The sequence below is a fragment of the Lipomyces tetrasporus genome (assembly GCF_029532465.1).
Source record: "Lipomyces tetrasporus strain NRRL Y-64009 chromosome Unknown POJ06scaffold_6, whole genome shotgun sequence".
NCBI lineage: Eukaryota > Fungi > Ascomycota > Lipomycetes > Lipomycetales > Lipomycetaceae > Lipomyces > Lipomyces tetrasporus.
The window spans coordinates 1647800-1672462 of NW_026611601.1; the positions used below are offsets into that span (position 1 = coordinate 1647800).

General features: G+C 47.2%; 10 protein-coding genes across 10 annotated transcripts; 5 read left to right on the forward strand and 5 right to left on the reverse strand.

The window, feature by feature from the left end:
- Positions 1 to 1339: 1339 nt before the first annotated feature.
- On the forward strand, positions 1340 to 1801 carry POJ06DRAFT_238896 (uncharacterized protein; the record flags this gene model as incomplete). The annotated part of the gene is made up of 1 exon (XM_056186016.1): positions 1340 to 1801. One exon carries the CDS (start codon positions 1340 to 1342, stop codon positions 1799 to 1801), a length of 462 nt encoding a protein of 153 aa, XP_056043622.1.
- A 1100-nt stretch (positions 1802 to 2901) lies between these two features.
- Positions 2902 to 3732, forward strand: POJ06DRAFT_255630 (uncharacterized protein). The gene has a single exon (XM_056187911.1). The coding sequence runs from the start codon at positions 3182 to 3184 to the stop codon at positions 3461 to 3463; it is 282 nt and encodes a 93-aa protein (XP_056043623.1). The 5' UTR covers positions 2902 to 3181; the 3' UTR covers positions 3464 to 3732.
- Positions 3733 to 4811: 1079 nt separating this feature from the next.
- Positions 4812 to 6372, forward strand: POJ06DRAFT_255632 (enolase C-terminal domain-like protein). The gene is made up of 4 exons (XM_056187912.1): positions 4812 to 5239; positions 5286 to 5545; positions 5592 to 5828; positions 5877 to 6372. Exons 1-4 carry the CDS (start codon positions 4987 to 4989, stop codon positions 6339 to 6341), a joined length of 1215 nt encoding a protein of 404 aa, XP_056043624.1. The 5' UTR covers positions 4812 to 4986; the 3' UTR covers positions 6342 to 6372.
- A 486-nt stretch (positions 6373 to 6858) lies between these two features.
- POJ06DRAFT_211573 (uncharacterized protein) lies at positions 6859 to 7846 on the reverse strand. Its single transcript, XM_056185447.1, has one exon. The coding sequence runs from the start codon at positions 7780 to 7782 to the stop codon at positions 7090 to 7092; it is 693 nt and encodes a 230-aa protein (XP_056043625.1). The 5' UTR covers positions 7783 to 7846; the 3' UTR covers positions 6859 to 7089.
- Positions 7847 to 8465: 619 nt separating this feature from the next.
- Positions 8466 to 8636, reverse strand: POJ06DRAFT_179884 (uncharacterized protein; the record flags this gene model as incomplete). Its single annotated transcript, XM_056184741.1, has 1 exon — positions 8466 to 8636. A coding segment is annotated over one exon (171 nt), but the record flags the coding sequence as incomplete, so codon positions are not given.
- A 3920-nt stretch (positions 8637 to 12556) lies between these two features.
- Positions 12557 to 14677, reverse strand: POJ06DRAFT_211576 (uncharacterized protein). Its single transcript, XM_056185448.1, has 2 exons — positions 14206 to 14677; positions 12557 to 14156 (listed from the first exon to the last, which is right to left on the reverse strand). Exons 1-2 carry the CDS (start codon positions 14611 to 14613, stop codon positions 13053 to 13055), a joined length of 1512 nt encoding a protein of 503 aa, XP_056043627.1. The 5' UTR covers positions 14614 to 14677; the 3' UTR covers positions 12557 to 13052.
- A 37-nt stretch (positions 14678 to 14714) lies between these two features.
- On the forward strand, positions 14715 to 16778 carry POJ06DRAFT_125628 (putative AMP-binding enzyme). The gene is made up of 4 exons (XM_056184300.1): positions 14715 to 14930; positions 14987 to 15124; positions 15177 to 16256; positions 16306 to 16778. Exons 1-4 carry the CDS (start codon positions 14859 to 14861, stop codon positions 16624 to 16626), a joined length of 1611 nt encoding a protein of 536 aa, XP_056043628.1. The 5' UTR covers positions 14715 to 14858; the 3' UTR covers positions 16627 to 16778.
- Positions 16779 to 18281: 1503 nt separating this feature from the next.
- Positions 18282 to 20681, reverse strand: POJ06DRAFT_255641 (uncharacterized protein). The gene has a single exon (XM_056187913.1). The coding sequence runs from the start codon at positions 20499 to 20501 to the stop codon at positions 18732 to 18734; it is 1770 nt and encodes a 589-aa protein (XP_056043629.1). The 5' UTR covers positions 20502 to 20681; the 3' UTR covers positions 18282 to 18731.
- A 316-nt stretch (positions 20682 to 20997) lies between these two features.
- POJ06DRAFT_255643 (major facilitator superfamily domain-containing protein) lies at positions 20998 to 23092 on the forward strand. The gene is made up of 7 exons (XM_056187914.1): positions 20998 to 21255; positions 21305 to 21451; positions 21501 to 22044; positions 22089 to 22401; positions 22453 to 22513; positions 22568 to 22662; positions 22711 to 23092. The coding sequence occupies exons 1-7, from the start codon at positions 21058 to 21060 to the stop codon at positions 22862 to 22864; spliced, it is 1512 nt and encodes a 503-aa protein (XP_056043630.1). The 5' UTR covers positions 20998 to 21057; the 3' UTR covers positions 22865 to 23092.
- A 26-nt stretch (positions 23093 to 23118) lies between these two features.
- Positions 23119 to 23655, reverse strand: POJ06DRAFT_255644 (uncharacterized protein). Its single transcript, XM_056187915.1, has one exon. It carries the CDS (start codon positions 23503 to 23505, stop codon positions 23134 to 23136), a length of 372 nt encoding a protein of 123 aa, XP_056043631.1. The 5' UTR covers positions 23506 to 23655; the 3' UTR covers positions 23119 to 23133.
- Between the last annotated feature and the right edge of the window lie 1008 nt (positions 23656 to 24663).

Sequence of the window (24663 nt, forward strand, 5' to 3'; positions counted from 1 at the left end):
GAATGTACACAACGGGGGCAAGGGTATCCTTCAAGAATGTTAGGGCAAGGGGACTGGAAGAATGTAATGGGCAAATGGGTTTCCAACTAAGGGTGCGTTTGGATTACCGTAATTATTTCCCACTTATTTCCCACTTATTTCCTACTTATTTCCTACTTAATCCCATTTCAGTTTTCACTTATTTGTCACGTGAATTTCCTGGGTTAGGTTCCCACCGCACAAAAAAACCAAAAAAAACCTAAAAAAAGGAACGTTTTCATTGGCACGTGCCACACTACATTTACCTCAGCCAAACTGATTGTTTGACGGGTTGACGCATCAAATCCTCCATTCCTGCGGTTTTGTCGGTGTGGAAGGTGTTCCGAGGGGGTGTGGGAGTGGGTTGAAGTACGTTGTAGAGGGGGGAAAATTAATAAGTAGAAAATAAGTGGGTTTGACCTACTTATTTTTTTTGGTGGGCAATTATTTTCTAATTATTTTCTGAAAAAATAAGTGACGTGGCGTTTGGATTACTTCAATTATTTTCCACTTATTTTCCACTTATTTTATAATTGGGAATCCAAACGCACCCTAAAACTATTGTGGAATTAATGTGGTTACTACAAGAGTAACTATCGTAGTACTTCCAGGGTAAGGGTTCAGCAGTTTTCCTTAAGTTTTTACACCAAAATAAGGAAAAATCAGTTCTGCAATACCGTATATGCACCCGGACCACTCCTGTTGGTTTTGAAATTAAAACTGTATCTACAGTAGCACTAACAAACTTCCATCTCAAAGGCTATGAATTGTCATGGCTGTCCGTGATAGTCAGTCAATAGCCTACATTCTCGTGAAAGTCCAAGCCGTACCGATTCAGGATTGGTGTGAATCCGAGCAGACGCCGTGCGACGCCCTGGACAGCACGTCCCGGAATTTTAACCCACGTCGGTTACCCATCCTCTGCCATCTGTAGGAGATTAGTGGCCTAGTGCATCTTGAATATGAGGGTGTCGTGGTGCTACCTAAAATCGGCGGTCATGGCACTTACGTCATTGCCTACGCTCTTAACTATGGTGCCGCACTCTCATTGCAGCAAACCGGCCGGGTACATCTAATTTTGTGTGGCATCTGCCTACCTCACTACACTTTGCAGGGCCATGCAGCACCAGTTATATGTACAGATATGCCCTAAGAGCAATTTCTGCCCTAAAAGCAAAACATTTTTCGGTCGCGCACAATACTTAAGCGACTGGGGCCCACGGCTGAAGTGGTTTCACATACAATTGTCCCATATCGCAATTGTGCGCAGCACCAACTTCTCCGATACAATCACTACGAAGAAAACCTGAAACCCTGAAAAATGAACAACGCAACAAAGTTACCGAATGAATATTTGGCGTTTAATAGGACAATGAAGGCATTTGCCATATTGACCTTAATCATTTTTTCAACAGCCTACGCGGCCTATCTATACGGATCATATAGTGACACCCGTAAGATAGGTCACGGAACCGACGCGGATAGTACAGGATGTGCTGTTGTCCTCAAAAGAGCAGGCAGGGGGTGGGTTAATGCAGTCATTGACGGTTCAATTAGTTTCTTTGGATGGGTCCTCACCGGGGCTAATGTCGTGTATGCATATTACTGTACAGACACGTGGTTGACCTACTTCGGTTGGGTTGCTGGTACCCTAGGTGGGCGGCTCAAACAGTGTGCGATAGCAGGTATAGCACTGGTCATGCTGAACTGGGCTGAACAAGTATTACAGCAATATGGGACAAACAATTCTTGGGTTTATGACTCAGGCGAGGCTTATGGCTAGAGCGGGACGTGTGCTAATGTTTACGACACAAGTAGCGCCTGCGCTTACATCAACCATACTGTCGACCTGTACCACCCGCATACGGAACTATACGGACAAAGGATGCATGAACTCGGACACGTTAATCCTCTGGGGATAGTAGGTCAGATACAACCGTGTAATATACAAATAGAATGCTATTTTGTGGACAACAAGTATTGTACCGCTATTGGGTTTTCGGGTTCTAGAGCTATTGACGACGCAGAAGTAGGTGAAGTGTATTATATGGCTTACGGAGGTCTTGATTCGCAATGCGAACAGGGTTGACGAATAGGTTTAAAGGTACCTTGTTATTTACAGCGTATCGTCTAATAGTGTGTATAGAAGTGTGGTGCATGATATTAAAGCTAGAGATTTTAAAGTGATGTGAGTTTGATATACACTGAAAGAGATTACAGGGGCAGTTTTATTCGTACTTACATCGAGCGGTAGTTTACTTGTTTAAGTTTTGTATTAGACCGTTCGTCAATTCTAAGGCAAGAGTTAGCGGAGATAGTTAATTTTATTTTTCATTGAAGTCAGAATGGTTTGTCCATCAGCCTTAAGCTTTGAGTTAGGCGATTCGTCACTATAAAACAAAGGTTGTAGTTAAACTATTTGAGAGACCTTGAATTAGCGGATTATATACATATTAAACCCGGTGCGTTGGGTGCGGTATTTAGGTGTCCGCAAGGCAGAGGGCGAGGAAGCCAGTTGCTTAAACTCTTCTAATCGGTCGGCGATATTTTTGATTTGGAGACAGTACTCATCGTAGGTTGGCTTCTCGTCAATCGTAACCAGCCGGTCCTGAAGGATTGGCAGTCGGTCAACCCTGAAATACGATATGGACTGGAATGAGGCTTATGTCGATATATTTTAGAATATCCACTATGCCGGAGAGTGGGTATGAACCCTTCCTTATATACACTTCTCCGGCGTCTAATTTTACAACAAAAGACTTTTAACCCCGGACTAGGCCGGGCGCACAGAAACAAGCAAACAAGTAACTTTTGATGTACGCTGACATCATCCGTGGCAAAAGGCAAAAGAAAGGAACGTCGAACTCATCGGAGCAGGGTTAGGACCTAGCCGCCAGAGGCGCCTGGATTACCGTCTTCTGAATGACGGAAGTGATGAAGAAGCTTCATTTGAAGATCGTATACAGGAATTACCGATCGATTCTGTTCACTCGGATGAATTGATTTTGGCGTCGCTAATAGTCCAGATTGCGAAATCGTTCCTTCTCAATCAATTTCTCAGGATCCTACAAGCCCAGTAATCGTGGATTCCAGTTCTTCCATTATCTCGGAAGACAGTTGCACGATTCAACCTCGCAATAGAGCGACCCGGGCTACCGAGTGGATGTGGGCGTATTTCGAGACCACAGAGTACAATCGGCCGTGGATGATGAAGAGGACCAAAAGCAAGAGGCTCACAGACCGTGATATCCGTTGCATTTATATCGATGAACAGACTGGGATCCGATGTAATTGGAGGACTACAGATTCGGCAAGGCACACTTCAACTTCAAAATGGCAAGACATCTGGAGAAGCATTCAATCTACGCTCCCGACTCTGACCCTGGAGCTTCAGGCACAAAGAAGCAGCCTTTTATCGCTACCTGACATTTTGAATACCAGCTAGTCCTAAGTTAAGAGATTTTCTGCCGATAACCGATATCGGCGACTATATGCCGATACTATATCGGCTAACTCCTATGCCTGCTGATATTTATTCGTAATTTATTCGCAAGATTTTAGGCTGGAGATATCGTATCGTATCGTATATTTTCCGATACGATATCGGCAAACCGGCAAATCGTCAACAGCCCAAGTTGTCTGAGTAATATTATTAAGACTGTTGTAAGCTATCCATATAAGTTGATGTCAAATATAATGCTTGGAGTCTTCTGACGGATAAATGGAGTTTAGAGCCAAGGCTTGAACAACCAATATCCCGCAACACAATAGTCCGAGATCCAAAGAGGAAAGTCAAACTCTCCGGAAATCATTGTCCGACGTATAGAGGTCCTCCTGGCGAAGATTTTACATTATTGGAAAGTATAGAATCAGCGGAAAGAGCCACTAATCGCATAAATCTATACAGTAGAATCCCGCTAGTAAGATGGAATGTTTACAGCTACCTCATATCGGCTTAGCGGGGCACTAGACTTGTTTAGGAAGGCAATAGTAATAACGAATTGATTTTTAGAATTGCGGTACCAAATTTTACTATATCGGTGATCGAGTATCGTTATAGCGAGGTTTGACTGTATATCGTAGTCCCGCGAGAATCATGTCCGCTGTTGTACCGATCTCAGATCTCGTTTAACATATTTTATAGAACAATTCGGTAATGCTATGGGCACTGGAGGCGCTTAATAATGGATCACTCCTCCGACTCTCTTACGATCGAAAGTTTCAACTTTTAATAATAAAACGAAGTCATGAGATTGTAAAAGGTATCAGGAATATGAAACAGCTCCAGTAGAATGCTGAGAGAAATCGACAAGTGACAGGCAGCGGCTATGGAGTGTTATGTAGCTCTCTCATTTAGTTGCATAGCTTGCATTGAACGGCTATTGACTGCCTTTGGAGCCCCCACGGTTAGCCGCGCCTCCTGTCGTTCGTACATCTTCTGATCGATAGAACGGCAATCCCACGATAGCCGCATGAATTACACTATCGGCATACTCCACAGAACTTGAGGAGATTTGACCCTGAGTACCACCTGTGACGACGGCAACCTTATCTTGCAATGAAAACATTTTCTCGATCAACACGTTCATCTTTCTCATAAGCCTTTTTCGCAATATACGTAGGGATGATGATGCTGGAAAGTAATAAGTTTATGCAGAAGTGGCGTTAGGTAGAGAAGTGTTCACATCTTTTGCGCGGGCCGGGGCGGGGATAATGGCGAGTACCCCTAATCCGCAGACCATTGCCCCGCCCGGGCCGTAAACAAATATCGGCTGTCGACGGCTGCCGATGGTTGTAGATGGCTCACGGCATCGGTTGTCAAATCGATCTACCGCCGGATTCACAAACGATTTTCTCCTCCCTATTTATACAATTTCTACCCCCCTAGCTATAGCCCGAGCGTGTAACTAATAGTATCGGAATAGGTATATGTCTGATTACATTAAATAAAAAGTCGCAAAATTAGGAATGCCATCGCCTTTGGAAACTGACGAGCGAAAGGGTCTTCCCGCGATCTCTCCGGCTACATCCGACAAGATTAAGTCAATTGAGACGTTTAGAGTGCCACCAAGATGGCTATTCGTCAAAGTTGAAACTGAGAAAGGAATAGTGGGTTGGGGAGAAGCAACGTTAGAAGGGCACGCCGAGGCTGTTGAAGGCGCATTTGAGGACTTTAAGGAGAGATTTATAGGTTGGGAGGCAGCGAACATTGAAGATATCTGTAAGCAATCGTGGTATGGTGTTTTTGGGATCAATCTAATCTATAGATCAATCTGCATACCGTCATAGATTTTATCGCGGCGGGGAGGTCTTGATGTCTGCTTTGGCTGGCCTGGATATTGCTTTATGGGATATCAAGGGCAAAGCTCTTGGAGTTCCTGTCTGGCAACTTCTCGGTGGTAAAGTGCGCGATCGAGTGGCCGTTTATGGATGGATTGGCGGCGATAGACCGAATGATGTCTTGCGCCAGGCTAAAGATCGGAAAGACCAGGGTTTCACTGCAGTGAAAATGAATGCCGTCGAATCAGTAAGTTTTCAACGCGTACGTACAGAACTTGTCTTAGTAAAAGTAGCTTGGCTGGTTGGCGTGTCCAGATGATCTCAAAGCGACAGCTGAACGTCTCAAAGATGTGCGTTCGACTGGCATTGACGTTGGTCTTGATTTCCATGGTCGTGTTCATAAGACTATGGCAAAGCAGCTAGCCCGCATGTTGGAACCTTATCAACCTTTATTTATCGAGGAGCCGCTTCTTCCTGGCCATATTGAAGAACTAACGAAGCTATATCAGCAGACGACTACTCCAATAGCCGTACGTGAATAATATTGCCATTTTCTGCATTATACTGAGAAGTTGTAGCTCGGAGAACGACTATTTACGCGTCAAATGGTGCGTCCGTACCTGGAAAGTGGCTGTATTGACATCATTCAACCCGACATCTCGCATTCTGGAGGCATTTCCGAGACCAAGCGTATCGCCACTATGGCAGAGACATATGATGTGGGCGTCGCACCTCACTGCCCTCTAGGTCCAATTTCATTTGCTGCATCTTTGCAAATCGCAATTTCTGCACCGAACTTCTTGATCTGTGAGATGTCTTGGAAAATGCACTATAATCTCGGAAGCGATTACGATCTGTTTAGCTATCTCAAGGATAAGAACGTATTCAAGGTAATGAATGGCTTTATTGAGGCACTGAGTGGTCCTGGCTTGGGAATCGATATCGATGAGGATCTCGTTCGTGAAGCCGCGAAAGAGACTAAAGAATTCTCGTGGAGAAATCCCGTCTGGAGAGGTCCAGATGGTGGGATTAGGGAGTGGTAGTCTGATAAAAGTATTGGAGTTTGTTCGTATCAAGATAGTAATAAAGCAGATATGTACAAAATTAGCATACTTAGTGCAGTTATCGAGTCGAAAATAAGTCGAAGAGCTCTTCCAATCCTAACACAAGTTCACCATAAGTTTGGGGAAACATTGTCAAGTTCTCGTGTTGAAATATGCTATGCAGTCCTCCTCACTTTCAGTTGATGACAATCCGTCTATTGACTATAGTATATGCCGGCCGCGCAGTCGGTCGCCCGATCTGCACCGCTACGGTTTAGGATTGTGTTGCGACGCTGAATCATCCAGGCTTGATTTTGAGCCATTTTGCATTGTTCTGCGATGATGTCAGCCTGTTGCGGCACAGCGCTGGAGTTGACATGCTTCAATGCAGAGTCCACTCGCTCTTGCAGTCTCTTGCTAACTCGAGTGGGACACATGACGTGAAGGCTTTCCCGCATAGTCCGCCTCAAATTTTATGCCCAGGCCATTGTGATTCAGTGACTGTTCGCCATGTCTCGCAAGACAAATTTCTCCTACCTCGGTACACTTCTTTTAAGCTATATGATGGAGTCCTTAACCAGGGTTAGCTTCTTTTAATCAGTAGAGCTTACACTTAATCTACTATTTATTCATCGGGGATATAATTCTGATTTCATTAGCTATTGTCATTTAGAGCTAAATGAATTGTGGATATTTGGCCCATACAGCAGCTGAATCTCGTACTGAGCGTCTAATCGTGCTCTAATTTTCAATCCTTCTCAACCAAACTTTTCAACATCCAATCTTCGACCAATGTCTCTTTATGTCCATTTACAGCCAAATTCACCATGGCCTTCCCAAGACAGTCGAGAGTAATAAATCTAAACATCCAGCCCAAGACCCAGCTGAGGGCGATCCTTATAGAAGCATCTTTTAATACGAAACCCGGTCGCGCAATATAGATCTCAAATCCGTCACTGCGATTCTTGTGATCGAGACACAGTAATTCATTCTCAAGTTCCCCGCGCATCTTGCGGTTTTCTGCAACGAAGTAGAGGTGCTTATTTGGATCTTTCTCGGGAAGTGCACCAGAAAGGTAGACGAACCTAAATCTTCCGTTTGCCTGTAGTTTTCCGTGCAACTCGTCTGCGAACGTAGTCGCTGTCGCCAGGGTAAATTCGAAGTTAATCTGACGATTGAGCTCTGGTGGCTTAATTGGCACGTTTGTGCCAAGACAGTATATACACGCTTGCGCACCGCCCAGTTCCGCCAAGACCTCGGGGCTAAAGCACGTGAAATCACTGTGGATGATGACCCGGAGCTTTTTCTCAGGATCTGCCATTGGTGGTTCAAAGTTCCGGCGCGAGAGTGCGATAATGGACGTGATTGACGGATTCAAGATACATTGCTTTAGAACCTCGCTACCGATATAGCCTGTGGGACCGGTAAGGATAACCTTCATTTCTTGAAAAAATGTACCACTTAAATTGCCAGCTACAGAGCTTTTGTCCAGGCAGGGATTCAACCTCTAGCTCTTAGATTCTTATATATGAATGGTGGCGTATAATTACTGTCAGAAGAACTTTGACCATCCATATCTATTCTCAGACAGCTATCTAAACACCAACTTTCTGCTCCACTTAAACCCACTATTGATTGTGAGGGCTTGATGCCATTCCTCGTTTTAATTAGTTGGCTTGCCATCTGGCGGTTCAGGGTTGATTTGAAGCGGTGTAAAGTTGTGCCGTCGGCATATTCATTCGTCCCGTTGGCCGGAACTCACCGTCCACCGTATACCCTGAGCTCTTTTCCGGGCTACTAACTACGACAAACGCAGCATGTTCCGGTCCTGTAGTATTCAGGGCAAAGCAAACCCGCCGGTTACCAGAGTTAGACTCAGTGCGTGAAGATGGTAATACATATTACCATAACCTCTGGACCATTCTGATCTCTGATGCCCTTCGCATCCCCATCATTGCCACTTTCGTTCGAAATTGAAGTCTACTCCCTCTCTTTCGATAAATTGGGTAATAGGCAGGATGATCAATTCGTAAGAAAGCCAAGAACTGACTATCTGTCACTGACTGCCACGTCGAGAGCAGAATTGTTCATTAAGATTAACTTGTTAACCCTGACCCTATTTTTGCTTGCGAAAGGTCGGGTACCGATCGTGGTCAATGTAAGTCGATGATCCGGGGTGCAAGTGAAGGACGTCCCTTTACGTGAATCGAACTCCAAATATGTGATTCGCTTCAACCTGCCGGTAACACGAGGTGCAGCACTGACACAAAGTGCTGGATGATTGTCTGCATCGTACAGATCAGGGCGCCAATCAACTACATCAACTACATAGTTTTTGTCTGTGTAGAGTAAGTGTATATTAATAAGCGAGACTTGAATGTAGTGTATCAACGGACTCCTCAAATGTAGATGGGTGTAAGTGTAGTTGACTTCGTGTATGGGGTGACCCACTATGACTGTCACCGTCCTCTCAGAGGAAGCCCACCTAAGATGCTCCGGCAATTTTGAAGTAGTCTTGAGTAAAAATACCGTACTACCATGTAAGCAACCTCTCTGCCGCTTTCCCTGACCATTTAAATCATCTCTTCAGCAGCAAGTTCTTGCGCCTTATCAATAAGCCATGATAGCTCCCGTCTTCTAAACTCGTCATCATTGAGATGCATGCTCTCAAGCTGTCTTTTCTCCTCCATGATTCAAAGGAACAAAGAATTTAGGTCATTGGTAATACCAGCGCGAAACCATGACCTCAGCACTTGACACATCCCTATTGTTCGCGCATGAAGACTACTCCGTTGAGGGACAACCATCTGCCCTGAGGCTGAGAACAGCCTTTCACACTCGGCAGACATGGATTGTATCGTGAGAAAGTCGAGAGCCATTCGAGAGAGCCGAGGGTATTGAAAGCGCTTCTCATGCCAATAAGCTATTGGATCACGAACAAACTTGTCGTCATTGCGGTAAGTTGCTTGCCATTTTTCGAACTCGTTGTCGGCAAAGGGATCATCGTCTAGACCCTCTGCTTGATTCGAATCGATTCTGATCTGTTCGCAATGCTCTTCGAAGGCGTTGTAATAATACTTTTGTCGTTTTGCATCAGGCTCATCGTCCGAGATCACCTCGAGATCTCGATATCTCTCGTCCCAGCACTCTACTTTCTGTACGAGTGCACTCTACTTTCTGTACGAAAAATTCCTAGCTAAGGAAATTAGGTGATGTCCGGTTGGGAGTTTAGACTTGGTCACTAAGGAATAATAGATGATCACTAATATTTAATAGTTGCTCACTAATAAATAATAGTTGTTTATGGAAGGTTGAATCTTTTTTTCAATGGTCTCCCATAAGGGGGAAAACTGGTAGGTGTAGACATCCTCCCAGTCGCCACTACACAAAAGGATTATTTTGTGCCCAAATGGTACCCGTGCATTGCATACATTACAACGACGGATATAGTCGTTTGTTAGGCACCTGAGAACCCGAAAATGAGTGTCAACCACTTGCTTCAGTGAAAACTCGGCCGTCATAGCTAACATGACGTAGGGTCACATGACCCACACAACACCACGACACCCTCAATTTTCAACAACATTCTTGACCGGCCCGCCGTCTTCCTGTCGACTGATATTCTTGTTGACGAATGATGGTCGGGATGGATGATAGGATCGTTGCACTACTATCTAAGACATCCATATCCATTGTATATTTGGTGTCCATTAAGGCACGGATGATATTTGTAGGGAGAAAGGTTTATAGGTTACCTTCAGTTTAGCGACACTTCACTAACACACTGTAAGCTGATCACTGTTGAAGGTAGCTTCTAAGTGACAGATTCAAAAAAAACACTACTCATTGATAGATTCGAAAGACACTACTCAGTGATAGCTGAGGTAGTCACAAATAAATATCTGGTAGCTTATTCATTAACTGCGACGTCGATGCGGTTACTAATGTGACAATGTCACAGTGTAAATAATAAATATATCTAGTGACGAGATCACTAGCTCAGCTGTGGTCGTGATAGAACTGAATGTATGATACGTGGGCAGCGGAAGGCGAGCTGTAATGTGTGTCCAAACAGAGGTATATTGTCAGGAGAAATCACAGACTAGTAACAGTAACGGTAATAGGTAGACAGTAGTAGTTCCACTGTTCGACTGAAGGCTGCCTTCTGCTTACAATCAGACACTGTCGTAGTAAAATAGCTATCAATCTGAACTGCTAGATTGACCAATTTAATTCTGTTGCGGTTGATTTTGATATGAAATCTTCAATTTTGACGGTGTGGTGGTGATTTTCCACAACCATTATTTTCGACGCGTCATATTTTATCAACAACATACAGAATGCCTTATGCTAATGAATCTCAAATTCAAATGGCTATGCAAGTATATCAATCGAAAGAAGTTAAATCAATTCGACGAGCTGCTACAGTATACGGGGTCCCTGGTTCTACTCTTCAGGAGCGTATCAGGGGAACCACCCCTCGCACAGAGAAACGCGAAAATAGCCATATTCTCACTACAACTGAGTAAGAAATGTTGGTTAAATGGCTATTGGAATCTGACAAACGTGGCTTCCCTCTCAGACCTTCATTCCTTCGTGAAATGGCAAATATTCTATTGCTAAATCGAACCGGCAGTTCCACTACACAGGTTGGGATCAATTGGGCCACCCAATTTGTGAAACGCAGGCCAGAGTTGACCAAAATGGAGGATCCTAAGGTGGTCAAGGAGTGGTTCCAGCTCATACGTGACACCATTATCCAATATGGGATCCACCAAGATGATATATATAATTTCGACGAGACTGGGTTTGCTACGGGTCTCCTATCAACAGCAAAGGTTGTGACGTCTGCTGAACGCAGTGAGAGACCCCGTACAATCACGCAGGGAAACCGAGAATGGGTAACAATCATTGAAGCAGTGGGATCAATAGGGGTTCTCGTCCCACCTGTCGTGATATTCAAGGCCAAGCAGCATCAAGCTAAATGGTATGAGGAATCGCAAGTTCCATCTACCTGGACAATTGAGCATAGCAGTCGGCATCTCAGCAATAAAAGTCAGCCGCGTAAAAAAATCCGAACATCAGGCAGAACGCGGCGATTGCCTTCGCTGCGACTAGATGCGCTGCTGTGTCAACGAAACCCGGGCCCAAGATTACCGTGTTTATGACCAGCAGGATGGAGAGGGCTTCCAGTCTTCCAGGTATCCGCATCGGCGACGTGGATTCTGAGCATACATGCAGCTGCAACTTGAGGACTTGTGGCGCAGAGGAGGAGGACGGGGCAACAGAGCGGATTTCCTGCTCGACTTCGTCGAAGCCGGAACGCGCGGCGATGATGATGTTCGCAGCGCCGGCGTTGGAGAATGATACAGCAGTCGCGCGGCCGATGCCTTTGGATGAGCTGTGATCAGGACTGTTCGGCCCTGCTGGTCGGAGATTGTGCGATGGCCGGGTAGGAGTCGTGCGAGGTGGAGGTGAAGCTCGTGGCGGCGGGATCGGGATGAGGAGGCATGATGCTCGATCAGTTGATAGTGACGTATATAGATCGCGATTTGGTATTATACTCGGCAAAGGATGAGTGTGTAGATAAAAATTGGTACAATTGATCAACTTGTCAAGAGGGCGAGGGAAAAGAACGCATTCATCTCAGCAGTGTTTTCCCCCATTTGCCTCTCCTCACGGGTTTACCATTTCCCTATCCCACACTCCATATCATTATAGATGCAAGGTCACATTTCAGATCCATAAGAGCAGACTCACACGAACCAGTAAAAATACGTAAACCCACTTCTCCCTTGCTGGACGGAGATAAATGTCCATCCCGGTATCTCCGTCGAGTTCGACCGGGTTGTGACCTGTCGAAACCGGGAACCGGCTTAAAAACTCGGTGCAGTCCGCGGTTTCAACAGTTCTTGGTTCTGTAACCACCCGGTCCGGTCCAAACAAGCTCTACTAATCCGGTCCGGTCTGCAAGTTAGGTGTGTAAACGAATAAATTTTTCCTTATTCGTATTCGTACCATTTCGGTTATTCGCAGCGAATAAGTATGGGAGCGTCGAATACGAATAACGAATATTATTCGTAATTTGCCAAGACGCTAGCGCAATAGTCAAACTTTAATTCAGCCAATCATGACGCGTCAATGAGTAACGCGTCAATGAATAACTTAACGACGCGTCTACCAATTTTGCAATCCCTTGGAGATTAATCCAATATCCTACTTACAACACTTATAAATGCCACATAGCAAGCATAAGATGGCTCTTAATCTTTCTCTGGTCATCCGGAGACTCTAGATAATGACTATTATAAAACTGAAGCTAATGTACAAACTCACTCTGGTTCCAATGACCCCGGTAGTATTCGATGTGATTTATATTTTTTTACGACGAAAGTCGCGGCTTAACCCTCAAAGCCACGAGAGTAGTACTCTATGTTAGCGCCATGCCTTCCGCGCATAGCCACGAACATTCTGAACCCGAATACTGCTCAGGATTTTCGGAATCCCAGTAGCGAACGAAAAGAATAATCGCATTAATCAGCCCTGGCGGCTGATTGAACCCATAGACGTGAATTTTCCTTGAGACTGCTCGTCATTCAAGACTAGACTCTCAGCTCCCATCTCATAGTTCATATTTATTCAGTCCATATCCATTACTCACAGTTAGCGGCGTAGACGACCGTGGATGCTGATGCCGAAATCTGTCAGCTTTTACGAGTCCCAGATGGGACCGTAGCCACAAATTCCTCGCGATCTCATTCCGTACACCACTTCTCTCGTTGCGGAGGGATTCGCAATAACAAAGACAGCCTCCGCATTGCTCTGTTTGACGAGCTTGTAAGTTTCAAGCACCATATCTGGCCGCACACCTCTGCGAGCGTCGATGACGACGGCATCCGGGTCGACGCGGTACACTTCGTCGACAATGGCTGGGCCGTAGGTAGTGATCGGATCCCGAGTGGACCACAGTATGCGGCATGGGATTTCATATGGACTCAATAGTGACAGGCACGGTCCGATGCCCGAACCAGTGGCGACAACGACTATTCGATTAAATATTGTGGCGATCCGTAAAATGCCGTATATGGGTGCTCCGCGTACCCAGATTCGAACCGGTTTTTGTTCGATCTGCCTAGATGTCCAGTCACCTGCCTTGGAAACTATGAGAGAGAAACCTTTATCTGCTGAAGACTCTGGAATCGTTGCGAATGAGTGCCATTCGAGAAGTGGCCTGGTTGAGATTCTGATACCCTGGCAGAGAGCAACGGCAGCGTAGTCAAAATGGAGACGGATGGCGTGTGACGAGAGAACTTCGGGACGAACGTGACGCTTGCGCAGACGTGTCCAGGGGTAGACGATTAACAGCGTGATAAGCAGAAGCAACCAGAACACGGCCGATTTATACAGGCACACTGCATATGGACGACCCTGTGCCTGAGCTGTTGAGCCCGTCGAGACGAACAGCAACACCCAGAACAAGACTATTGCTGTCCAACCGAGAAAACGGTGAAAACACTCGAAATAATTATGGTGCCGCACGCGGAATCTCGGGTACGCAACGACGGGGATAATAATGAAGACTACCAAGCAGGTGCTGTTGATGACTAGAATAGCGATGAGGCGAGGCGTGTTAGTCCGGCTATGCAACGCGGCGTCTTTCACTGCCAGGGCCCAGTAGATCGCAAACCAGACAACACCGCTAACGCCGGCGCCAGAGTGAAGTCCACCGTAGTGGAAGACGCGAGCAAAGTGGTCTCGAAGCCACAGCGGTGCAGAGCGCGGGACCCACGCACATGAAAGAAATAGCAAATTGACCTGGAGTCTCGTCAGATCATGGAAACATTATACACTAGGGAGCGCGTACGACATGCTCGTTTCTGACGAGGGCGGCGGCGAAAATATTGGCCGCGCAAATATTTTGTGCAAGAGCAATATGGTCGTCGAAATCGGTTTGCGAGTACCTGACAAGAAATATAACGGCGGCGATGAGATTTGCTGCGAACACCAATGTGAATAGCTTGCGATAGTAAGACAACGCCGTAAACCTGAGCCACCGGTAGACACTTGACCCTCGCTTGCGAGGCAAGATATCGTCGCCGCTTTGCTGCTTAACGTCCTCTTGCCCGCTAACCCGGTGACTATTGTTATCAACGCTGTAAGCATTGATTTGCTTGCGACCATCTCGCAAATCGAGCTCGATATCGTCCGTTTCAAACTCGCTGCAGAGTGTTTTGTATATGAAATTGCACTCGTGGTCGCCTGTCAGCACCATGTTGTTACTGCATTTCTGAAGAGTTTATTTTTCTTAACCCTGGACCACGAGATCTTATTTATAGGTCGGCCCAAATTCCCCAAATTACCCCTGAGAGGACCCTTACTGCCGCGACGCCGTCACCAAGAATGTACCCATGAATGCCCTCAGGACACGATGCAGTTCGGTCGACAAAAGATAAATGCGCTGAGGTCTAGATATACTTAGTGCTCGGAAGAAACAGGTCTCAAATCGACAAGAACGCCATGAACCTTAAGGCGCCGACAGAGGATCTCCTCACGTATACGTTCGCCCACACTGACGACCTAGACAGGCCTGTATGCAGACACGAAACGTGTGCGGAAATCATATAAATTTTACTTACGACGTTTAGATTCTTGTGGACGCGGCAGCACCGTGGCGATGTCTTTCAACCCGGCAGACGGTAACAGAAATCAGAAGAGTAATTGCCGGCCTGCACGCACTGGGCATTAGGTCAGGCGACACTGTCCTCGTCCACAGCTTCAACGACGTATGTTTCTGTTCACGTGCAATAGCGACGGGCTAACTGAGGGGGAAATAAGATATATTACACTGTCCTGTTTTTCGCCGTCATCGGAGTCGGTGGCCGGTTCGCTGGTTCAAACCCCGCCTACACTTCGGCCGAACTCATTCATCACTTCCGGGTGACCGACGTTCGGCTTGTTATCAGCATGCCAGAGTGCCTGGAGCCGGTCTTGAAGGCTGCTGACGAGGTTGGTGTTCCGCGCAACAACATTCTAGTGTTCGATCCGCCCAAACTGCAAAAGCAATCGGCAACCCCAGCAGGTTTACGCTCGTGGACAGAGCTATTTTTGCACGGCGAACGGGACTGGAACAAGTTCGACGATGGCCAGACAGCACAGGAAACTATAGCGGTCCTCATGTCTACGAGTGGCACAACAGGTTTGCACAAGGCCGCTGCGGTCTCGCACCAGGCGCTCGCATTAAACGACAGCGCGATCCAAGACGGCCTCGATAAGGATTATCCGGTGTCACGTTTAATATGCCTCCCGCAGTTCCACGCGTTCGCATCGCCGCTTTCTCACGTCGGTCCATTCCGTAACAGGGTGACGACGTATGTTATGGGTCGGTTCTTGCTTGCCGCCTTCATCCGCGCCGTGCAAGACCACCAGATCACTGAAGCGCCGATGGTACCGGCCATGATCACGCAGTTCGTCAAGAGCCTGTCGCCGGCAGACGCGTCTGGTCCCCTCCGCTCACTTCGATGGGTCTGGTCTGCCGGGTCGCCCCTGGAGGCGTCGATCCACCGCGCGTTCGAGGACCTGATTCATCCAGCGGGTTGTATTGCGCAAGTCTGGGGCATGACCGAGCTCGGGTGGGTGTCGACGTTTAAAGCGCCGGCCCGGGGCGTTGCCGGCTCGGTCGGCATACTTTTGCCGTTTGTCGAGGCGAAGATTGTCGACGACCAGGGTCAGGAGATTGTCGACGCGATCGCGACCGGCGCGTCGGGCGAGATATGCATTCGCAGTCCGATGCGCATGCGGTGCTACCTGGACTTGCCGACCGAGACTGCGGCCGCATTCGATGACGACGACTTTTATCGAACTGGCGACATTGGGTATTGCCGCGACGGGGTTTGGTATATAATCAGTCGCATCAAGGTATAGAACCCATTCTTTCGTGTGGAACGGACGGGCTAACACTGTGTAGGACCTTATAAAGGTGCGCGGTTGGCAAGTGTCGCCGTCCGAGATAGAGGCGACGCTGCTCGCGCACAGCAGCGTCGCAGACGCGGCCGTGATTGGAGTGACGCCGCCAGGCGAATCGAGCGAGGTCCCGCGCGCATATATCGTGCGGGCGGAGTCGTCACTCACCGAATCCGACGTTCACGTTTGGATGCGTGAGCGGCTGGCGAATTTCAAGGCGTTGGATGGGGGCGTCGAGTTTGTGGACGTTATCGCAAAAAACTCGACCGGCAAGATACTCAAGACTGTACTGCGAGAGTCATATAGGCGTCGAATAAACTCATAAGTGTCTATAGCAGCAAATACAATCTCAATTTAAAGGTACACGACTGACGCTGTTATCCTGGAAGGAGCTCAAGAAAGTCGAGCAATTGCCTGGCCTCGACGTGCTTAATCGCGGTCTCCTGATTGTCGAGCCCGAGTGTGATGAACAAGATATCGAGATATCGTTAAGTCACCCGTGGTAGTTGTCGTTTGCAAGGCTGTTCGTCTCCGCTGTCAGCTCCTTTTCCGCCGCTCACTTTGCGATCGGTTTTGCGAGGCGAGGACCGACGACGTCGAGTCACTCGGGCGATCTCCTGAGCCCACCTCATTGCCTGCCCCGCTCGTCTGCGCCCATGTACATCAAGTTTGACGAGCGCGCGAGAATGCGGAACGGCGCGTTTATGACGACGAGATACAGAGAGTAGACTTCGTGGAGGTCGACGGATTTTACATGTATGATTGACATCAGGACCGTGTTGGCTATCGTCGGTTCGCACGGGGCGAGGTTGCGCATGCGATAATTGTCGGATGTGGCCGTGCACGAGCGGTCGGCGGGATCGTGGTGGAACGTAGATCTCGTCCTTGTCGTCGAACAAGAGCTAGTAGTTTTCCTCGACCGCGGACAGCTGGACCTAGGCCTGGCGTATGGCTGTCTTGGCTGTCTTGTAGTCCATTACGTGATAGACTGTGTTTTTTTTTTCCACTAAGACGTGATGCTTTCTTATATTATTTCAGCTGTTTCATATATATCAACATTGTGCAGCGACTTGACAAAGTGGCTTGGTCATTATTAATGATACCATACTCAGTAACCAAATCCCTGGGAGAGAGTTTACTTTATAGTACCTTCAGAGTAGCTGTCTATGAGCTAGTCGGCACTGTATAGCGAGTTGCTTCGGTACAGTCACTAATACGATAGGGGGTCACAGTCAACCCAATTCCGATTTCTAGTATATTCATGTTGAGTAAACCTATTAATTGCACAGTACATTCAATGTCAGTGAGGCTGATGCGAACCAGCTATGACTCTCGACTGCTCAGCCATTGCACACGCCCATAGAGCTCATTTTGATTATCAGCATATTCCACATCTTGGAAGACCTTAACCACAGCAAACTGGTGCTTCGTTCCTTCTCAGCAACTAGAAAATATGTAATCAACGTCACCACAAAATCACTCTTTCTTATCATTCTAGTAACTGACTTAACGGAGGCAGAATATTAACTCAGGGCGCCGAGTATCGCGATCACCAGTGTGCGTGCGAAACTCTATCGAGACGCCAATCCGTAAAGTCGTGAGGATGGCAATGGAGAAGGGTACGGAGGATATTCATTTGAAGGAGATACCCTTTCAGCCTCTCTGAATTGGAGGATAAAAGGGCAGCAGGAGTTGAGGATAGTAGACGCAGGTGGTTCTTTCGCTCAAGTCTTTGGGGGTGATGATGACTTTAGGAAGACTTACGAACTCTTTAAGTGGAAGACTCGGAGTTGAGCTACTGAGTTGGACGGTCTCGCTTTAGCCAAAATCCAGATCAACCTCTTGGCGTAATCAAAGTACCCAACAACTCAAAGAGTCATTCATACTTTGAAATAACTCAACAATGAAACTGTAGGCATTACCTTAGTTTAAGAGCTTCGTGCTCGACTTAATATAGTATCTTAAAACATACTTAGTAACTTGGTATACTTTAGTGATATCATTGTAATATCCCTCGTACGACTACCCTTACCTTATTAGATCAACCCAAGCGACTCAAGCCAGCTTCTATTCTAGAGGTCGACTCGAGAGCCGTTACATGTAGTTCCGGATAATAACTAATAAAATGAGATGCAACAAAATAGATACTAATACCAGGTCAAGTTAGAAGGCTATCAAGAAGAAACGGTTTCTATAGAAGCTGTCTAATATAAATCGGGATGTTATTAAAGCATTTCGGGCCATAAAGAGCTTAGCCTGATTACTATTGCTTGGGTTCCGCGAACTTCTTTTGTAAAGTTCGTAGCGTTAATTTATCAATTTTGTAGACGGCTTCTTGAGCAAGTTTGATTCGAACTGTCTGTTTATATGATTTAACCACTCAAGCTCAGGAAGCAGGGTTCTCGAGCTGAAATCATGGCACGATTTCTCTCATCCCATATGTTGTTCTAGCAACGCATCATCCCAAACAAATGATGCGAAAAGCGGATCCCAATCTGATAGACTTGCATCTGCATCTGGTATACCCACATCTTCTTGCTCACCCCAAACCCATCTATTCGCCGCCCAGGCTTTCCAACGGAGCGTTTCGAGCTTTTCCCAGCTAGGATGGGAAGTTTTCGAGAATATGGAAAAGCACTTTTCCATTAGACCCCGAAGTCCGACGGACTCAGTACAGTTGGGATGTTGAATGAGGTCTTGAAGGACGATAGCGCAAGCATGTATAACATTAAAATGATTGAGGACCCATCGATACGGCGCAAGATTGGGGTCTATTGCACCAGCTGTGAACTCGTTGATGTAATCTCGACATGCCTCTAACGCTTTTCGTCTAGAGCTCTGCGGCCATTGAGCAGATCGCAGGTAAGGCTGATGCAATGTAAAGGTCATTTTCCGACAGCACATCCTTTGACTGAACCCGATAAATTTTTCGAGGGTCCCGGTTGCTGGCAGACGTGATTTGGTGGTTACGTCCGCACATACATTCGCAACCTCCTCGTCCAATAGCTGAAAGACATCTCGTGTTGGTTGGTCAATACCGTATATGTCTTCGAAAATTTTGGAAAAAAGTAGGTTAACACGGATCAGGGTACTAAGCAGCCTTCTATCTAAGTTTTCTTCATCAAATATCATCCGAACGTCGGAATTTGTAGATTGAATCAGGGGTGGCAGCGCGTGGGCTACTGCATACGAGATGTCCAGTCCATGGATCGACCACCATAGTACGCGGCGGAAATCAGCCTCGCGAGAAGAGAAATTGAATGATACCGGCTCACGGTGCAACCCAAGGGATTGAGCAGCGCGAACGAGCACACAGATCGGTACTGGATCAGGATATTCTTTACATTCTGCTATGCTTGGGGTAGCTAAGAGAAACGCTGCTCGGATAGTGTTCAAGTTCGGTCGAAGAGGATACCCCGAAGCTGAGAGCAATCGGTACGCCAAATCCTCCCAAGACGACGGCGTAACTTTGAAGTGCTTCATATTGACTGAAGCGTCTGCAGAAAATGCCGCTTCTGCAGAACACGCTGCTGAATAACAGATAGCAGCTATCAGAGCCGATGAACCAGCTGGAGAGTACTGGTGACTTCGTAGGCGTCCTAAGGAGGTCGTGATTTCGGAGACGTCGATAATGGGATACCAGAATTGACAGAACTGGGAATACCAGGAGATGAGTTGGTCGACTTCACCTAGTTGCACGAAGCCGTTCATTTGCTCCGCCGGAAATTCCTGGCACTTCTGCGAGGTCGTGTCCTGCGACTGGAAGAGACTTGGGCTGCCCATAGAATCTGGTTCGAAAGTTGTACTTAGAGAGGGTTGAAGGCGAGGGCTAACTGAAGTTTCGATAGCGGAAACCCAAGATGAGCTTGAATAATACCGAAGTTGAGCATCATTGGTGCCTGTGAGACGACCGAACTGATTGAGCGAGATAGTCTGATCCTGAGGATGTGCGGCATCCGATGGCTGCTGCATAGTAGACTGCGCGGTCGTCATTGGAAATTCCTCGCGCCCATGATTTTGGAGCTGTCCACTGCTTTTTTGGACTTCAGAGACATAGATGCAAACGCGGCTATTAGCTGTACATATTTGGCAATGAGGTTTCAACTGATCACATTTGATCTTCCTAGCTCGGCACTGTCCACATGCCCGGATTGTCCGGTTTCGCAGAAGCTTTGCGCGATCCAAATTGAGACGTTGCATAGGCTGTTGGGGCGCTGTACTTGGGCCTGAATTTCGACTGTTTGCATGGGAGGGAGTCGGAGTCTGTCGATGAATGCGGCGTGATGCAGTCGAGCAGCTCTATGCTGTCGCTAGCTTGACCTATTGAGACTCGAGGTAGATAGACCCAAAGGCGGCGTTTCAGGTCGAAGATGAACGAGGTCAACAGCATATTTTTGGAAGAAGCCGATTCTTCCATTCTATGAGAAGAACTACACGTGACGTTGTTTCGGAACGGACACGCCATTATTTTGGTGTACAAATTCAGAACGGTGGCAAGTTCCGCGTGAACGGAGACGGCTACGGCCGAAAGACTTTCCTTTCGTGGTAAGAATGGGGTGGGAGATATTCACGGCCAAAAGACTTGCCTTTGGGGATACAGGTGGAGATGGATTTTCTACACTCCGCAGGCGTTCGTATCCGTTCTGGGAAGGTTATTCGGCCGGCGGATCCCCTTCTCTCACCTCGCATTGCGCGTATAAAGACATGGTGGTCTCCTAGTAAATGAACGATCTTATCAATTGCGACTGCCAGGAAAATGTCGACCTCTACCATCTATTTCAGAACAACGCCCGCTGCAAGTTGTCTTCGAACAATATGTGGTGGGCGGGTTCTCCCGCACCCGCCGATACCCATGGAAGACAAAGAGGACTATTTGGTAACCTGGGATGGAGTTAATGATGTAGCGAATCCGAGGAACTTTCCCATGACGGCAAAGATTTTGATCTCTATTCAAGTATCTAACTCCTTTCTTCATCCCGATTTCTGTGGCTGATGTATAGCAGATTGGTCTTCTCACCTTTATTGTCACAGTGACCTCGTCCATCTACTCTGGCGGTATGCAAGGTGTTATGAAAGCCTACGACTGCAGTTCTGCCGTAGCGGCTCTCGGCCTGAGTCTCTTTGTTCTCGGCTATGGATTAGGACCAGTAGTAGGTGCCGGTATATATGTGGCACGAGACACTTGTTGACAACAACCAGGTCTGGGGTCCGTTATCAGAAATCCCCGCGATCGGACGAAACCTTGTGTACATCCCTACTCTGGTCGTGTTCGTGTGCCTTCAAGTACCTACGGCACTTTCTGGCAATCTGGGCACTCTTCTGTCCATGAGGTTCCTTGGAGGCTTCTTCGGAAGTCCCGTCCTTGCGGTCGGTGCTGGTAGCATGGTCGACATTTTTGAGCCAAAGCACCTTCCATATGCTCTTGGTATCTGGGGGTCCATGGCTGCCTTAGGCCCACTCTTGGGACCTCTGATTGGAGGCTTCGCATTCGAAAACCACGACTGGCGCTGGACAATCTGGGCCATCTCCTGGATGTCAGGATTTTTGCTTTTTGTGGTATTTTTTTTTCTACCCGAGACATCAGCAGACAAGCTTTTGAGGGAGAAGGCTGCAAGGCTATGCAAAGAGACAGGCAATTCCAAATGGATGTCAGAATCGGAGAAAGCAGGCCCACTCGTGATTGCAGACGCAGTGCGAATTTATTTACTCCGGCCGTTCGCGCTACTGCTACTGGAGCCGATAGGTTGGTCCGATCGCAAATTCGCAATCATCGCTAATGTTTATCAGTTCTTCTTCTCTCTCTCTATCTCGCGCTTCTCTATGGACTCGAATATCTGTTCTTTGAAGCCTTTCCTATCGTATTTTCTGGGATATACGGCTGGAAACCCGGGCCAACAGGTCTAGGTTTCTTTGGTGTCTTTGTTGGCGTCTACGTTGGCTTAGCATTTCAAATATTGTTTATTCGGTATCGGTATAAAAGAATGTGGGCGCGTCTTGGAGATGAGCCGCCACTTGAAGAATGGCTCTGGACAATACTTTTTGGCTCTTTTTGCGTTCCAATCAGCATGTTTTGGTTTGGGTGGTCAGCCAGAGCAGAAATGTGGGTGGGGTTTTCATTATGAAGGCTTTAAAATTCTGACTCAATTTTCAGACACTGGATCGTACCTATCATTGGATCGGTCCCATTCGGTTTCGCCTTGGAGGTTTTCTTTGTAAGTTGCAGATTCTCTTACATCGACTGCTTCAATAGGACTGACGAGATGCAGCAAGGAATATCTACTTATCTTGCCATGGCTTATACAAAACATGCAGCGTCGGCCATGGCCGCAAATGACTTCCTGCGCTGTGCATTTGCAGCCGCGTAAGTCACTGATATTATCTAGCGGAATCGCTTAGCTAAATATCTCAGATTTCCGATCTTCACACCTGCCATGTATTATAACCTTGGTGTTGGATGGGCGAGCAGTATACCGGGATTCATATCTTTGGCTCTGATCCCAATTCCATTCATTCTCTACGGATATGGCGCAAGGATACGCAGTTGGAGTAAATATGCTGATTAATTGGAAGCTTTTCTACCCTTCTATCTACAGGTCGTTTGGATATACCGTAGGGCCGTATAAGAATTCTCTTTCAGTATTATTCTCATACTATCGGAAGCTAGTAGCAAAGAGGAATGGAATTGACGAGTGTGACTTATTCTCCGTAGAAATTTTTAGAATGCTGCTCTGGCTAAGCTGCTTGGCAAGACTAGTCGATATAGCTTTATGTATTCATATACTAGGAATGTGAGCATTTCCAAACAAGACAAATACCGCTCCCGTTGAGGATGTCAGGATATCAATTGAGCGACTCGGATACTATTTAATGTATGAAGACAACTTAAATTACACAAACTACATGGAACCATTAACTGCGTCATATATGCTCCGCAACTTGCGTGAACCGTCTGGCCTGTAATCCACCTAGCTTCCGGACTGCTCAAGAGCGCCACGATACCAGCGATATCATCTGGGAATCCTGGTCTTCCCATTGGACTCCATTGGGAGATCTTGGCATCGATTTCCTCTAATGTCATCCTGTCCCCATCCGGCAAATTTTTAGCCGCAGCCTCCGCGTACATGTCCGTCTTGAAACCTCCGGGAGCGATGCAGTTGACTATAATCTTACGGCTGCCGAAATCCCACGCGAGACATTTGACCATGCCCTGGATTGCCGCTTTGGAGGCTGAGTAAAGCGCGTGTTTTGGAATACCCTAAACATATAACCGGCAGTTCAGGGTCTGCTCCAGGGATGGAAAGATGGAACGGCCATACTTAAGCGCCGCATAGACTGAGGGTTAGGGCCAATTTGGAGCAAGGGGGGTGTTGCAGGGTCGGCTGACATACAAACGAGGGAGGGATGGAAGGGATGGAATTTTAGAGTTTGACCACTCTGAGCCAGCCGGCAGTTCACTCCCTACATATATAATGTGAAGTTCAGGGGGCTGAACCAAGCGACTTTGTATAGTAATGAGCCGCAAGGGCTAGGGTAAACGCTGCACCTTGCTCAGGGGGCCGGTCAGTATACACAGAGAGACGCGACTTTGCGTAATACTAGCGGAATGCCTGCGTCGCCCTCGGGCTCGCCGCTTCTCAAGGAGCAGGTTCGCCCATCGCACAGTGCTTCATCCTATATATTTATTTAGTTTGGACGTAGTCTTGGTGGAAACTAATTTACTGCTAATTATTATTATACCGAGCCATATCTAACTGCTTAACCAGACCGGGCTATAAGGCTGACTACTGCGTATAACGTATTATCCATGTTCGCGTTGATCATAAGGCGCATTAAAAAATGGCTGTCAACTAAATCACGGTGAAGGGGTGGCCAGGGGTCATCCCAGGGGTAAGGGTCAGGGTTAGGGTCAGGGTTAGGGTTAGGGTCAGGGTTAGGGTCAGGGTTAGGGTCAGGGTTAGGGTTAGGGTTAGGGTTAGGGTTAGGGTTAGGGTTTTGACTCCATCGCGCTCACAGGGCTCATAACCTGTGAAAAAAAACTGTGAGTGTGAATATGGACGATGAATATGACGTGGACGATAGAAGGGAGGCTGAGACTCTGATCTCTATATATCGACCAGTCTCACGACTATTCTAGTCTATATATACATGAACAACACCTCGAACCGAGGTGACAAACTAAACTCAGAACTCCCCGCTCGCCCACCAACACAGCCGAATGAACTTCCTCATTCGGCTAACTCAGAACACAGAGAGACACAAGATCAGAGCTCATGATCTTGTGAAGTGGAGCTACGGCAGAGCCGCTAGCCAGATCGGGTAGGAAAGTGGAGAGTGGCCAGCTCTCCGCAGACCCAACTCCAGG

Bases quoted from the DNA above. Each gene is read 5' to 3' on its own strand.
- POJ06DRAFT_255630 (XM_056187911.1), top strand. From the start codon at position 3,182: ATGTGGGCGTATTTCGAGACCACAGAGTACAATCGGCCGTGGATGATG.
- POJ06DRAFT_255632 (XM_056187912.1), top strand. From the start codon at position 4,987: ATGCCATCGCCTTTGGAAACTGACGAGCGAAAGGGTCTTCCCGCGATC. The intron at 5,546-5,591 runs GTAAGTTTTCAA...TAGTAAAAGTAG, and splicing joins AAATGAATGCCGTCGAATCA to CTTGGCTGGTTGGCGTGTCC. The intron at 5,829-5,876 runs GTACGTGAATAA...GAGAAGTTGTAG, and splicing joins AGACGACTACTCCAATAGCC to CTCGGAGAACGACTATTTAC.
- POJ06DRAFT_211573 (XM_056185447.1), bottom strand. From the start codon at position 7,782: ATGAAGGTTATCCTTACCGGTCCCACAGGCTATATCGGTAGCGAGGTT.
- POJ06DRAFT_211576 (XM_056185448.1), bottom strand. From the start codon at position 14,613: ATGGTGCTGACAGGCGACCACGAGTGCAATTTCATATACAAAACACTC. The intron at 14,157-14,205 runs GTACGCGCTCCC...ACGAGACTCCAG, and splicing joins TCGTCAGAAACGAGCATGTC to GTCAATTTGCTATTTCTTTC.
- POJ06DRAFT_125628 (XM_056184300.1), top strand. From the start codon at position 14,859: ATGAACCTTAAGGCGCCGACAGAGGATCTCCTCACGTATACGTTCGCC. The intron at 15,125-15,176 runs GTATGTTTCTGT...GGGGGAAATAAG, and splicing joins TCGTCCACAGCTTCAACGAC to ATATATTACACTGTCCTGTT. The intron at 16,257-16,305 runs GTATAGAACCCA...AACACTGTGTAG, and splicing joins ATATAATCAGTCGCATCAAG to GACCTTATAAAGGTGCGCGG.
- POJ06DRAFT_255641 (XM_056187913.1), bottom strand. From the start codon at position 20,501: ATGCAACGTCTCAATTTGGATCGCGCAAAGCTTCTGCGAAACCGGACA.
- POJ06DRAFT_255643 (XM_056187914.1), top strand. From the start codon at position 21,058: ATGTCGACCTCTACCATCTATTTCAGAACAACGCCCGCTGCAAGTTGT. The intron at 22,045-22,088 runs GTTGGTCCGATC...AATGTTTATCAG, and splicing joins ACTGCTACTGGAGCCGATAG to TTCTTCTTCTCTCTCTCTAT. The intron at 22,514-22,567 runs GTAAGTTGCAGA...GACGAGATGCAG, and splicing joins TCGCCTTGGAGGTTTTCTTT to CAAGGAATATCTACTTATCT.
- POJ06DRAFT_255644 (XM_056187915.1), bottom strand. From the start codon at position 23,505: ATGGTCAAATGTCTCGCGTGGGATTTCGGCAGCCGTAAGATTATAGTC.